Source organism: Drosophila eugracilis, unplaced genomic scaffold (assembly GCF_018153835.1).
Source record: "Drosophila eugracilis isolate 14026-0451.02 unplaced genomic scaffold, ASM1815383v1 contig_1172, whole genome shotgun sequence".
Taxonomy (NCBI): domain Eukaryota; kingdom Metazoa; phylum Arthropoda; class Insecta; order Diptera; family Drosophilidae; genus Drosophila; species Drosophila eugracilis.
The window spans coordinates 281,516-296,224 of record NW_024571954.1 but is presented as its reverse complement, the minus strand read 5'-3'; the positions used below and the strand labels follow the sequence as shown (position 1 = coordinate 296,224).

Below are 14,709 nucleotides of genomic sequence, written 5' to 3'. Positions count from 1 at the left end.
CTAAACATCAAAGAAAAACCCTAACAAAAACCAAAGCAATTAACTAAATGTAAAAGCAACATATAACCATATTTAGTTTGTAACTAAATCCCCCGCTGATACCTAACTCAAATTTGCATAATTCAAAACCGTTAATCAGCCCAATTGTTTTTCCGCACCAAAGCCAAAGCAAGGCAGACAAAACTAATGCTTATATAGAAGATATATCCATATACTAATATGCACATCTTTATGAATACGTAAGTGCAGATACACAGTTCCAAACGTGTTCTACTTCATGGCATTGTGAGCATGCCCCACTTTTTGGTGAGGGCATAACAAACGACCAATTGCTCCCTCAGATCTGTTCCACCTCCACCTCCTCTTCCACCATCTCCTTCTCCGTGCTCCTCCTTCACTTCTTGGCCACTTGTCTAAGCAAAATGCGTAACACACATACACATGAGAACACACACTCACTAACACATAGAGAGTCACGCGGAGAAATCAAACATAAATTCGGATTGGCGAAAATATTTTCTTTGATATTTCAACAAGCAACTAAACATTAATTTTCTATAATTTATGAAAAATAAAAATTATGCTAAAATCCCCAAAACGGATTTACTGCAATGTAATTAATGGATTTTAATCGGGAAAAGAAGGTGATGGGGAGGAGGTATAGAAACACACACGCACACATTTTTTGCTCAATTTTCCTGCTGATTTATTTAGCACTTTTGATTTATGATTTTTAATTTCTGCCATTTTACGTCTTACGTGAGTCTTACGAAGTCTGCACCTAATAAATCTGCATTTGCCATGCACAATTTCTCGCCCAAAAAAGAAAAGAACTTAATATAAATGTCAAATAAATAAAAAGGACAGTGGGTTGAGTAGAAGATATGCTTGATATGACTTAATAAAATGTATCATAAGATATAAAAAGTTCTTTTCTAAAAAAGTTGTTTTCTTATAAAAACAAATCCCTGATCTTTATAGATCTTTCCCTTTCTAACTAAACTGATAACAATATTATTTTTCACTTTTTGTTTGTTTCATTTTGTTAATTAAACTGTTTACATTTCCCAAGAATTTGTTATAAACGTTTTTTTTTAGCATATATTTGTTTAATCACTCAGTTTTGATAAGAATATTTGCGTAATTTTTGTGTAACTTTTTAACTAATTTGTTTCGTTTTTTGGTTTTCACTTTTTTTTATTTTTGATTTGTTTGTTTTAAAAAAACACTAAAACTTTTAATAACTTGAACACTTTATTTCTTCATTAAGTTTAAGTGCATTTTTTAGTATTTCATTTTAATTTGTTTTCTTTTGTTATATTGCCATTGTCGGGTTGATGTTGCTGTTGTGTTTTTATCGCTGAGCGAACGAACCGCAAACAAAAAAAAACAACGCACAGCTTTTCTTTGGCTAGTGTTGCTGTTGCTGCCGTGCGGCTATTACTGCTGCTGCTGCTAGTGCTGCTGTTGGTGGTGTTGCTGTTGCTGCTGCTGCTGCTGTTGCTGGTGGTGCCTCAGCTGCTGCTGCTGGTTTGTCGTGCGCCGTTTGGCAGTCGGTTGAGTACTGGCACGAGCCGCTGTCAGCGAAACCAAACGAACCGACTTCGACCGACGAGTGACGCCAGCAGCAGCAGCAGCAGCAGAGGCAGCAGCGACAGCAACAGCGACGCCGACAGCGAGAAAGTTTGCTTTTTGCATTGTTGCAGCGCTGCGATGAGTGAGTGTATCTGTGTGTGTGCGTGTGGGTGGTTAAGAGTATTGGTGTTGCTGCGGGGATGTTGCTGTTAGACCATAACAGACGGTTGATAAGCTGCTGTTGCTGTTGCTGTTGCTGTTAGCATGTTGCATGTCAGCTGCTCTCTCTCTTTCTCTGGCTGTCTCTCCTGTCTCTCTCTCTCGGCTTTCATGTTGAAACCAATTCGTTTGTCATTTGTTTAATGACACAAATATTTGCACAAAGTGTTTGCATTTATGTATGCCGCGACAACCTGTCTTTGCCACCGCAATCCCTCCCCCCCTTGGCGCTTGTGTTTTCAATTTCCATTTTGGCGTCATGAAAGTTTTCCCTCAATTTGTATTTGTGCCATAAATTTGATTACCACTAATAGACTAATAATAATCCAACTAATGATCGTTATTTTTGTTATTTTCCTCATTTCGGGTGGACTTGCTTTCAGGAAAATTGAATTCGCTGATGGCTGTTAAATTGGGTTGAGCCTACAAGGACATGCCAGCGAGAAATTCTACCCAAAATCCAGGCAAGAACAGCAACAACAACAACAAACAACATGAACAACTAAATAAGGAAGTGACACCGGAAACAGGCAGCGACGTCAACGTCGAAGGAATGCGCAAAGGAATTTGAGCAGGGGGGTTGGAAAATTTAGCAGGGGGTTTGGGTTTTCCAAGAATCACTCAAAAATCGAGTGAGTACAAACCTCTCTCTCTCTCTTTCTCTCTTTCTCTCTTTATCTCATATTTTCTTTTTTTTTTTCCCAAGCTCCTTTACAAGGCAACGACACCGGCCGGCTGAAACTAGTTAAGGCCACAACCAACAACCCTCTTTGCTGGCCACAGCCACAGAATCCCCTCCCGTGCCACGCCCCCAGTTCTACCTTCCTACCGCTTACAGCTTAACCTATAAAAATTCCGCAAGCCCAACAACAAAAACAAGAACAACAGCAACATCAAATGGGAACACTCTACACTCCGCATGTGAAAATGTTCTTTTGTCAGCTCTCTCAAAAAATCTGGGCGCCTGTTACACACGCAACGAAGTTGCCAACACAAGCTCACATGCACGCACACTCCTCGTCGCGGCTGTTGCTGTTGCGGTGATGTTGCTGCTGCGATGATGATGTTGCTGTTGCTGTTGCTGTTGGTGTTGCCGCTGTGTCAGTGCCGTTCATTTGTTTGATTTTGTTGTGATTATGCGCAGTGCTTCGGCGGCAGAGACGCCAACAGCGACGCCATCACAGGCAGCGGCGTCGTGGTAGTCAGCGACCCATGGAGGGCATTTGGGAGCAGCAACAAAAAAAAAAAGCAACAACAACGGTGGGCAACTGAATTCTCGCTCCAACTTGCGATACACTTGGACAACTCGAAAATGTGATAAGACGTGAATGTGGCACTTCGATTTCTGCCAGATTTCGATTTTAAGCCATTTTGCAGGAAAACAAGATTGAATTTGAGGCAAACAAAGTTTAGAAACCGAATTATATATAAGTTAATCCTCTTAATGACTTTTTTAAGGAACTATATTGGGATCTTCTATGAGTAGGTTAAACGTAATAGTCAAATATAAATTGGTAAGTACAGTGAAGACTCGAAAAGTTAAGGTTTTGTTTCCTTAGAACATTTTTTATATTTTTATATGTCGTCGAAGCTAAAAGACTTAGCCTCAGAAAATCGCTTATTTGAATTTAAAAATAGTATATTATCTTATCTAGATTTCACTATTTTTCTTTTTAATGTGAAATCCCCTTTTTTCTCGATTAAATGCCAAAACCTTTTCCAGGTTTCTGCAATCTCCGCTCCTCCTTGTATCTAATGATAAATATTTTTAGCTCTCTGTTATTATTCTAAATATTCCATATACCGTGTATTGTCTGTTGCCTCCACTCACGGCTGTTGGCTGCTGTTTGTGTGTCGTCGTAAAAACTCATTGCCAGTTTGGGGCGTCGCTCAACTGGAAATGTGGCCAAGCCGAAGCCAAAGCTGAAACTGAAGCTAAAGTTAAAGCTAAAGCTGCAGGTGTCTGTCTAACCCAGTCATCTCACACATATATATAGGCTTATCTATATATCTATATATAACTATATATATATATACATAGTGGATGTGCCAGAGCCCCTATGTAATTGCGCTGAGCATTTCTTTGTGCGGCTTAATTAGTGGCTGGCAGCCTGTTTTTCACTTTTGAGGTTTATAAGTGATGTTCGCCAGAAGCAGCTTGGCTCTCTATATTGGCAGCTCAATTTAAAGGCCCAAACAAAAAGATACAACAAAATAGCATACAGTTACAATTTTGATATTCCACGATACTATATCCATGATATATAACCTCTCCTAAGTCACCACTTTGCGGGCTGGCACATGATGGTAGCGAATCGAGAAGCCACTAAAGTTGTGCGAAGTTATCTCTTTGGTGGGCGTGAACTCCGCCCTGTCGATAATCGCCCGCGGACTTCCAAAATTCAAAAGCCAAAACTTGAGCTCGTTGACCTTGGGCAAAGTTCCCTCCAGCTGCCCTATGACCGTGCCCTCGTCCGTGTTCATCACCCATCCGCGTACATGATTCAATGTGGCCAAATCCCGAGTCTGCTTCCGTAGGCACACGCCCTGAACTCTTCCAAAAATCTCGAAGCCGCAGGAGAAGATCTGCTCAGCCGGCTGTATCATCTTGATTTTCGTTTATCTTTTACCAAAAATCTTAATTCAGGAGGGAAAATTTAATTGTTGGAATTTAGTTAGGTTTTGTGAATGTTTAGTAAGTAAGAATTTTATGGAAAAAGTCAAGGCTTGCCGGTTTTGTTGGCAATTTTCAATCTTTTTCAACAAATTTATATTCAAATTGGTACAGAAAAACATCGAGTTTTCATCTGTCAAACAGAACATTGTAACATGGAGAGCCGCTAATGACATTGTATCTATTGTATATCTATAGCATTATATAGCGTATCCCATATCAGCACGGGGGACCCATAAATCACTTGCCACACTCACTGGCACACTCACACACACACTCACATGCGACGCCAAGTTCATCTCATGGCAATCCAATCAACTGGCAATGCCACAAAAGTTTGCAACCACCAAACCAGAGGCGAAACCCTCCCCCCTAGACCCTTTGGAAAATGGTAGAAAAACACCACCTATGGGCAGCGAACAATAACTAGCGAGATAAACAGACAACATTCGGCGTTAATGCAAACGCGAAACGCCGACAACGCAGGCGATTCTAAGGAAAATATTTAATACGATATTTATGACCTAGGCACAGGATAAAATGGAAGGGAGTTGGGGGGCGGGGGACAGACAGAGTGGATATGGAGTGAGAGAGACAGGACATAAGAATGAGGTCCTGGGAGCTAAGGTATTTGCAAAAGAAGCCTGTGATAAATGACTTCAGCTACAAGTACCCTTCCACCAGGTCCTTGCTAGAATATTGGTTTTCCAAGGGGTATATAAATTATATTTTTCCCTTCAATTAAGCTTATTTAAGGGTAAGTTTTAGATTATTTGATACAATACTGGTGTTAGTTAATCGATTAAATATAATTTAACTTTAAATTAGGCAACGTTTTGACTGAAAAATTACTTTAGTATTTATTATATTGAAAGTTGTAACAAAATTTAGGCATATTGTTAATGCTTCTTCCACAAAAATTAAGGATTGTAAGCCTAATCTTAGTAACTTAATTCTGCTCTTGACTTAAAAGTAAAGCAGTTTTAAGCATTGCCAGTTTACAGCTTAAGTCACATTAACAGAGTACACTCAGAAAAACAAGAAGCCAGAAAACACTTACATAAAAATAAATTTAAAAAAATATTAATAAGTTTTACTTCACAACCAACCATAAAAACCAAAATTATTTAGTTTTAAATTAGTATTTTTTATAATTAACTACATTTTTCTAACTTTTAAACTGAAGCAACCGCCAAAATTAACTTTTCGTAATTTTAAAACATTTGTTAATTATCTTCAAAGTGCATCCAAAACCTTTGAATATTTTACGCCCCACAGTAGCTTAAAACCCAAAAAGACATACCCCAAGATTTTCCGCCTTCAGCTACTCTCAACTTAAATCCAAAAAGATGTTGAAATGGCCCTAAAGCTGCCAATTTAGTTAAGCGAATTTTTGCAAAGTTTTCGCAAAGTGGAACCAAAGGCTTCCAATTTTCGTTTGGCCGGCACACTGTGGCCAATCCAACTCGAACTCCGTCGTGTGCCCATTCAAATGAAACAGCAGCACGAGCCTCGGGTACGTTTTGAGTTTCAGTTTGAGAGTCCGTCGTACGTCTACGTAGACGTTGCCGTCGCTGCCTCTCTGTCGACGTCTCCCGTTCGATATTGTTGTTGTTGTCGAGCCGAAGGTGAGCAAGCCAAATCAAACAAACCGAAGCGCAGCAAAATGGGGGAAAAAAAGTAGAAAAAAAATGTACGTTGAAACGCTTCAAGGGATTTCGCATGCCTCGGTGTTGTAGCTACGGGTATGGGTATATATCTATAGGTTGGTGTTGTTGCTGCTGCTACCAGAAACTGCGCTTCAATTGCGACAGCAACAACAACAACAACAGCAAGTCAGTAAACAAAACTCGGCTTCTCTGAAGGCAAACTGCGTGAAGTGGGAGAAAGAGAGTGGAAGAGAGAGAGAGAGAGAGCTAAGCCAGAGAGAGAGTAAGCAGAGAAGGGATCTTTCAGAACGGATAAAGACCAGATAAGCCAAACTAACAGAGGCAAATTTGTAAATATAATGAAGTTACATCAAAAAAGGGGAATCCTTTTATAATAATTATTAAAATGATGAAAATAAGATCCTTTCTTCTGGATTTATACCATATTATGGGAGATTCTTCAGTAAGTTATCGAAATTTCAGTTTTTCGGATTAATATATTACCATTTTTTTAATATTTTGGAAACTTTGTATAACTTGTTTAAAAGTATAAAAACATAAGCCTTACATCTTTTAAATTCTCAAAAAGCCGTAGAATTCTTTAATATTTTCTTAGAATTTTATCTTTCAGAACATTTGGCAGTGAAGCCAAACGGCGCCAAGCACACACTGACACACACACACAGACACTCACAAGCAAATCAAATCGGAAAAGGCGAAACAAAAATAACAACAACAGCAACAACAACAACGGCAACGGCAAGCAAGAGCAACAATTAAATCGAATTGGAAATTAAAAATAAAAAGTACAGTCCTCGCTCTTACCCCAAGCCCCAAAAAGCATTTTCCCTCGACGTTTTCCAAATTGAATTGAAATGCAAACGAAAGCTAAATACTAAAATTAGCTTAAAATAAGTAAAGCAGACACAGACGGGGCAATAACAACAAGTGAATAGAAGAAAATCAAAGCGAAGCAGCATATAAAACAGCGATAATTCAAACGCAAAATGTAAACACTTCAAAGCCAGGCCAAACGGCGGGGGCTATGCGGGTGGGAAATGTGGATGGGGAAAAGCTGAGAAAATACAACTAAAGTTGCATAGGAAAATCTGAATAATAAGAGAAAAGAAGTCGGATTGGTTTTGTGGCATAAAAAGGGGGCAAATGGTAGGTTGAGCAGAGGGGGGACTAGCGCTATGAAGACTTGACTTGGCCTTTAATATCTCACTTACACATACATATACACAAGCTCTTACACGCACATTGATTTGTTTACGCAAATGACACAATTATTGTTCTACACAAAGAGAAAAACTAAAGTTAATTAATTAACCTTATTAAAATAGTAGAAAAGTAATAAATGACTAATTTGAAAGCAAAAAGGCTACTTTTATACTTTTAAAGTTCTATAATTATCATATTCTTATCAACGATTCAATGAAACTCTGTTAAATGAACACTAAACATGTTTAAAATTCATTATTTACTTAATTTTTTAACATATTTTCCAATTTTCACATGAAAATAACTGAATTCTATTAGAAATTCCAGATAATAACCCGACTTAAATCTAACTGTTATACAAAATCATCTAAAACCCCAAGTTAGTACCCCAAGATAGTTACTAATCCATTCTGATTTAGCTATGATGTGTGAACATTCCAGAAAATCCACTCAGAGAACTGTTATACACACTCACTCGATCACCCAGCTGTCCTACGCTGCGTATACGTAACCCGTGATCTTGGCTTAAGCTTATCAAAATAACTCAACGATGATGCAAACATTCCAGTAATGGCAATTCCTTAATACTTACTGAAATACTTAGCTTAACTTACGGTTTTATCTCTGCACTTTATGCATTTTTACACGAAACAACAATGCGTTGATGGGGCAAAATAAGAGGGAGAAGGAAGAGGGAAAACTCACCTGCAACGAGAGGAAAAGAGACAAAATACTGATTAGCCACAAATGCACCGTAAACGCAATGAGAATGATAAATCAACTGGCTAAAAATACAGCAACAACAACAACAACAAAATCACGTCAGCGGCCAAATAAGGCAAACAATTGCAAAAATCTGCATGCTAACATCGCTGCCAGCGTCGACTTCGCCGTTGCGTCGCAGTCGAAGAGCTAAAAATATTTCACTCGGCTCGCTTAGAAAATCCAAAATTAGCTGGCACGGCGTGCGCACAAAATCCAAAATGAGGGACACCGAATGAGGTACAATGGGATGAAATCTACATTACGACAATTGCGAATCAATAAACTCTATGCAATTAATATTCTTTAATAAAATTTTAATAAATTCTTGCTTGACTTCTCACTTTCTTGCTTATATTATAGCAGTCAAAAATTTGCAAAAATTATTTTAAAAACTCAAATTTACACCCACTGTGCGGCGTTTGTGGCGTCACCGTTGAGCGGCGACTGAGCCAATGGCAGCGACGTCGACGCCGACAGCGTGCGACAGCAGGTTGGCAGAAAGTCTGCCACTGATAACGGGAAATGGCATGCCAGCAACAGCGGCAGCAAAAGCAGCAACAATAAGGAGAGCCATCGACATTCTCTCACTCTCTTTCTCTTGCCGGCTCCCCACTCACATTCACACTCACTGGCTGGCTCTGTTCCTCTCTCTCTCTCTCTCGCTCTCTCTTTTCCTTGCTGGCAGTGGCCATGTCTTCTATGCTCTCGCGGCTGGCAACGCTCACGCCAAAATAAACAAAACAAATGTAAAGTGCGCCCCCTTTAGCAATGTAGTAGGCACTGAGAAAAACCAGATAGATTTTGTTGGATCTTTTAATCTATGAAAATCTTTCTTTACTTTTATAAAATTCTAAATTTTGTTTGGTTTCTTGTTTGTTAATTGTTGATATTAAAATTATTAATTTTAATTATATTTTCGAATTATAATTTCTTAAAAAGTGCCTTAAAAAGTATGCTATAAAAATGAATATTTGATTTTTTCCTTTATAAGATATTGGTGCATACTTCAAGGATATATTCTTGTATAAAAATAATTGTGTGCTTTAAGTTTCTTAAAATTAATTTATTTTCCCTCTGTGTACGAGACAAGCGGGCACACAGCCTACCCCGCCTAACCCCCTAAATCACCCAACCACCTAGGACAAGCCATGAAAATAAATATGTGGGCATAACAAAAATGAAAATTGTACGCGAAATGTGCCGCAAATGGCAGCAGATTTGCCATTAAAATTTACAAAGGGTCTTTCTCCGTGTTTCGGGAAACGAGTGAAAAACCCGAGAGAAAGCCAAGGGGAATGAAAAGGAAGACATAGGAAATATATAGAGAGAGAAAAGAAAACATAGACAAACAGTCGGAGGAGCTAAAGCGAATCAAAACAAAACAACAAAGGAAACATCACAAAAAACAAGCCAAGCAATCGCCCTGACTAAGTGACTCTGTTTCCCTCTCTGTTTGACCCACCAATCTGTCTCGCTTACGCCTTGTGCTTGCTGAGCTGTTAAATAACAGCTGTAAATTAACAGCGAACGTTTTTTACAACGAGCAATTAAAGCTGTAATAAAGCAATTAGAAGTACAATTACCCAAAAGTTTGTCCAATTTGTGCGAACAAAAGGTAAACAAGCAGAAATTTGAAAGGAAAAATAATTTTAAATGTTTTCAAATTTCTGTTACATCCATTTTTTGGTATTTAAGAAATATTTTTAAATTTAATAACTAATTTTTAATGTTTTTCATTATATAAAAATGATTATCCATCATTAATATTTAACACCTATTAGCTATTCTACATTTCATTTGTCATCCAAAGTTCTTAAAAAAATCAGCTGACATATTACACATACGCCGTGTGGAGCGCCATGGCAGGGAAAAGCATTTTCTGTTGTCAAGCACTGAAAGCCTCGCATATGTTTTGTAAATTAATTAATAGTTTTTACACACGTTTGGTATGTTTAAATAAATCATTCACAGCAAAAAAAAAACGTTTTGATATAAATTATCCAGTTTGACATTTTCTTTTTTTGCTTAAAACTTAAATATCCATGTAAATTTTTGGTACAAGCGAACAAAAAATAGTAATATTATATTGGCTAAATGACAGCGGCAGTGCTGACAATACCAATTAGCCTCTTGGTCAAGAGAAGTTGGCCAATAGATGACACGAACAGGCCACAAGGGAAATTGGTGGGAGAAATGAATTGAAAGCTTTAATTAACATTGCCCCCCGACTGTTAATAAAAATGTTTGGTAAATGGACTATTTCTTTTAGGCAAAGGTGATTAAAATGAAAATTCATGGATAACGGATAGGATGTCATTATATAGAGAATTTTAATGTTTAAGTTTAACTTTAGTTTAAAAGGAAAACTATTCATAATGCGTATACGCCATGCTAGCCAGAACTTAATAGTTAAGTTAATCTTACCATTAAGAATGAAATGCTTGGTTTTAGTTTATCATTTTAAGATTATAAACATATTTTCCACTATTTTCCTCTATTTTCCCAGGTTAACTCCCATTTTGAGTTCGCATTTTCCAATTTTAGCGCCTTTTCTATGCAATTTCTGCTCGATTTCATTTTCTTTTGTTTTTCTTTTCGTCTTCATTTTGACGGCAACGATTTGCAATCAACTTAATTGAATTTTGTTTTGATGCAATGACGAAGGCATAGATGGTTGTATGGGTTTGGTATGAGGCAAGATGGGTGTGTGTGTGTGGGGGGCTAGGGAGAAGGGTTGTCACGCCTTCTGCAATTGTCTTAGCTGCTTGTCGTCAAGTGGATTTGCTAGTGGAGAAGTCTAGTTGTTATTGCTTTTGCCTTTTGTTATTGTGGTTGTTGTTGTTGTTATTGTTGTTGTTGGACGATATTCAATTAAGCGACATCGTCGACGTCGCCCGCCATTTAACGAAATGAAATTTGCACTCTCTATTTATTTATTTTCGCCTCAGTGTGAACTTTTGTTTGTTTATGTCAACGCACTGCACTATAACAATAACAACAACAATAACAACAATAACAACAACAACAATAACAACAATAAAACCAACAACAACAACAATAAAATCAGTTAATTCGATCAGCGAAGGTTGAGGTACTTAAGAGCAGAGTGCTGGGGGTTTAAGGGAAGAGAAGTGGGTGAAATTTGCAATGTTGGGGGGCAATTAACAGAATCCAGTCGGCGGCTGGCAGGCAAATTTCACAATTTTTCGTCAATAATTGAGCAAGGAAAGCGGGCAGACAATCTCGTGTCCAGGACATGCGCACTTAAGCCAGAAACTTAAAGCCAGGCCACAAATTGCACAGGATGGGAGATGGTGTGGTACGTTTGCTTTTGGTTTGTAGATTTTGTAGAAGGAGCAGCAGTAGTAACAGTAGAGTGGGAGGGCAAAGAGGGCGGGGGTGACAGCAGACCGAATGTTGTCCCTTGTAAATGGCACCCACACACGAAGCTAAGGTGGCCGAGAGGATTGCCTCGAATGCCGAATACCGTTAAGATTGTTAACAAAAATACAGCAAAACAGAAAACTTCTGATAAAGATAGTTGCCTAATAAAAGGCGAAAAGAAGGGGGATTAACCAGATAGGTGGGCACTGAGAGAAAGAAAGTTTGTTCATTTTTACAACTTAAAAAATTTAAAATATGGAACTTTAAACTAAAAAACTGGTAAAATAAAGAGTAAGATATAAAAAACATCTGAAGAAGGAAGGAGAAATATGAATTTCACCTTTTTTAACAGTTTTTATAGGCTGTTTTATCACTTCTGATACTTTTTTAATTCAGATTATTTATAAATAGAACAAAAAATAAAAGTTATTTAAGACTTTATAATGATTAACAGACCACAGAAGCTAAACCGGTCCTAACTTCAATGACTAAAACATAAATAATATGACTTTCAGTTTGATTAAATGTTATTTTAGTGCTCATTAATCATAAAAACAATCAAGAAACAATATATTTTCCATATTTACTTCTAACTTACAATCTAATATTTCTCACTATGCACAACCGTGCGGCATATGCCACAAAACTGTGCAACGTGCGGCTCAGCTCGGCTTCCACTCCCTCGCTCTTTCTCTCAGCTAATGTAGACAAATTTTTATCGCCTGCTAAAGTTTTGTGGGAAATTTGCTTTTTTCTTCGGATGTGAAAGCCTTTGGGAGGTAGGGGGGTTGTTTTTCCTGCTAGGTGGCAGAGCTGTGTAGGAAGAGAAGGGAGTAGAGGGGAGCATAGCTGAAGGATATATCTCTGCCCAAGGGGTAGCAGACGATTTTGTGCTTGTTGACGCTAAATAGGCTCGTTTCTCTGCCGTTAATAATAATAGTTATGATTATGATGATGACGACACTGACGATGGGCCAAGATGATGCAAAAGTGTTGATAAAACACGGCGGATAACACAACGATTAGGGGATTGGTCTGGGGGAGTGGGAGAAAACTTCAAGAGGCTCAATCAAAATTATTCATTTACCAGGACATCCCAGAAAGTTGCTGATGACAGGACTCAAGAGAGGGTCAACTCTTTGGGGGTCAAACGAAAGTGTCAACGAGTTTGGGAAATTGTTTCGATTTGAGTTTGTAAACCAAATTAGGGGAGGATGGTAATGGCTCTAAACATGACTTAAATCGGACTATTAAAATGTATCAGAAAAGCTTAAATCACATTTTTCAGCAGAGCCAACTTTTACTCCAAACTGAAAGTAACTTTAACCGAAATTTCTCCTTGCCCCATGTGCTTCCTGCACTTGCAACTCAATGAAGCATTTGTAAATTGTTTAAACAAATCCTTCTGGCTTCTTTGCCTCCTTGAGCTCCTAATCACCAGCAAACAAAAGTCAAATCAAAAGCGAAGCCCAGGAAAAAGATTGAAACCGCACAGCAGACGAGTGAAAATGGGAAATGGCAATGGAAAAACGGTAGGGAAACTGAACGGAGAGAGAGAGAGTATATGCAGCTAGCTAGCTAACAAGCAAAACGTCAACGGCGGCGAGGCTGACGAGAGCGACAACATCGTTGCAAGCGACTTCCAATTATTTTTTATATTTCTCCACAGCAACAAAAGGCACTCCAGAACAGGGGCGTCGTTGCAAAGGGGGGATTGGCCCAGGGGGGAGGCTAGCATCTCTGCTAGCTTGGCTGATGCAAAAGTGGATTATGTGGCTGCCTCAACAATCTTTTTTTGTATTTTTTTTTCATTTATTTTTTATTTTTTATTCACCCCACATTTTGCTCGTTTTCGCTTTCCTTGCACTTCTCGGCCAAGCGAAGGGGCGTGCGTGAAAAGTGGGCGCGGCACTCAATAGAATGGCACAGTTTGTCGTTGGGGTTGCTTAGGCGGGTGGAGAGGTGGGTGGAGTGCTAGGCATAGGCAGGAACAAGCAGTAGCATTGATAGGGTTCTCCTGCCCCCCTAGATATGAGAGGGAATTCCTTCTGCCTTCAAAAATGCATAAATCAAATTCATTTCAAATTTTTGCAAAACAAGAAAATAAAAGTAGAACACTGAAATTTTGAAAAGAGCTTAGGGAAAAAGAATTCTGGTTGGCTAAAGATGTTAGTTAAGGTTTTAATTTAAAAAATCTCAATTTAATTTATTTACGAAGTTTAAGCTAATTGGAGAATTTTTCTAACTTATCTTTTGAGCCAAATTCTGATATTTTAAGTTATTTTATTAAGAATGATTTTTCAGATTTTAATTGGTTTCAATTCTAAACTTTGACTTGAGAGTTATGGTGCTTGGGGTATTACATATAGTATATACGAGGTGTGTTCAAAAAGTAAGGTGACTCTTCAAATTTCGCGAATTTCAAATTTTTCGATTATCGATTTTTTTGTTTTGTTATATTGGTACACTCTTCCCTAACATATGTACCAAGTTTCAATGGAACATCCTCTTTTGTTTGGTTGTGAGAGGCGTAAAGTTACAAGTTATTTTGCGAGCTCGGCGATTTTTTGCTATCGAAAAATATGGATCAAAGGATTTGGATTTTTTGGCCAAAAACAACACCACAATAATGCCTCAGCCACCATATTCACCGGATTTGGCCCCATGTGACTTTTTCTTGTTCCCAAAACTGAAGATAATCGAAAAATTTGAAAAATTTGAAATTTGAAAAGTCACCTTACTTTTTGAACACACCTCGTATAACTTCTAAAAGGTTTCGATAATCGAAAAATTTGAAATTCGCGAAATTTGAAGAGTCACCTTACTTTTTGAACACACCTCGTATAGTACTATATATATATACACACTTTCCTTATCTTACTTAACTTTTAGGAGGTTATAGTATTTCTTACAACCTTTAATTAAGCTTTTACTCTTGTAATATTTTCTCCTTATTATATGAAGCTGTAAGTTCTTCTGGACTAACCAAAATTCTTGAACTTCAACTTAGAATCTTCAGCCTAACCGCATTATAATGAATATTGAAAACAAATATATAAATATTTGTTAGATTATTTCTTATATTTTAAATACAGCTTCCAAGAGGCTTTGCTATTGCTTACAACTTAAAAATAATCTTTTAATCTTGTAATCATATTAGCATATTATTCTACTAGTACTTCTGAGAACTTCAAACCCTATGGAAACCTTAAAAACTTA

The 14,709-nt window shown here is 37.8% G+C and overlaps 2 protein-coding genes across 2 annotated transcripts in view; both read right to left on the bottom strand.

Moving 5' to 3' along the window:
• LOC108106439 (neurogenic protein mastermind) overlaps positions 1 to 14,709 on the bottom strand; it is a 79,252-nt gene that overhangs the window by 29,293 nt on the left and 35,250 nt on the right. The window lies entirely within an intron of this gene.
• Positions 3,936 to 5,408, bottom strand: LOC108106438 (acylphosphatase-2). The gene has a single exon (XM_017213470.2). It carries the CDS (start codon positions 4,399 to 4,401, stop codon positions 4,069 to 4,071), a length of 333 nt encoding a protein of 110 aa, XP_017068959.1. The 5' UTR covers positions 4,402 to 5,408; the 3' UTR covers positions 3,936 to 4,068.

Coding starts and splice junctions, on each gene's coding strand:
- LOC108106438 (XM_017213470.2), bottom strand. CDS start 4,401: ATGATACAGCCGGCTGAGCAGATCTTCTCCTGCGGCTTCGAGATTTTT.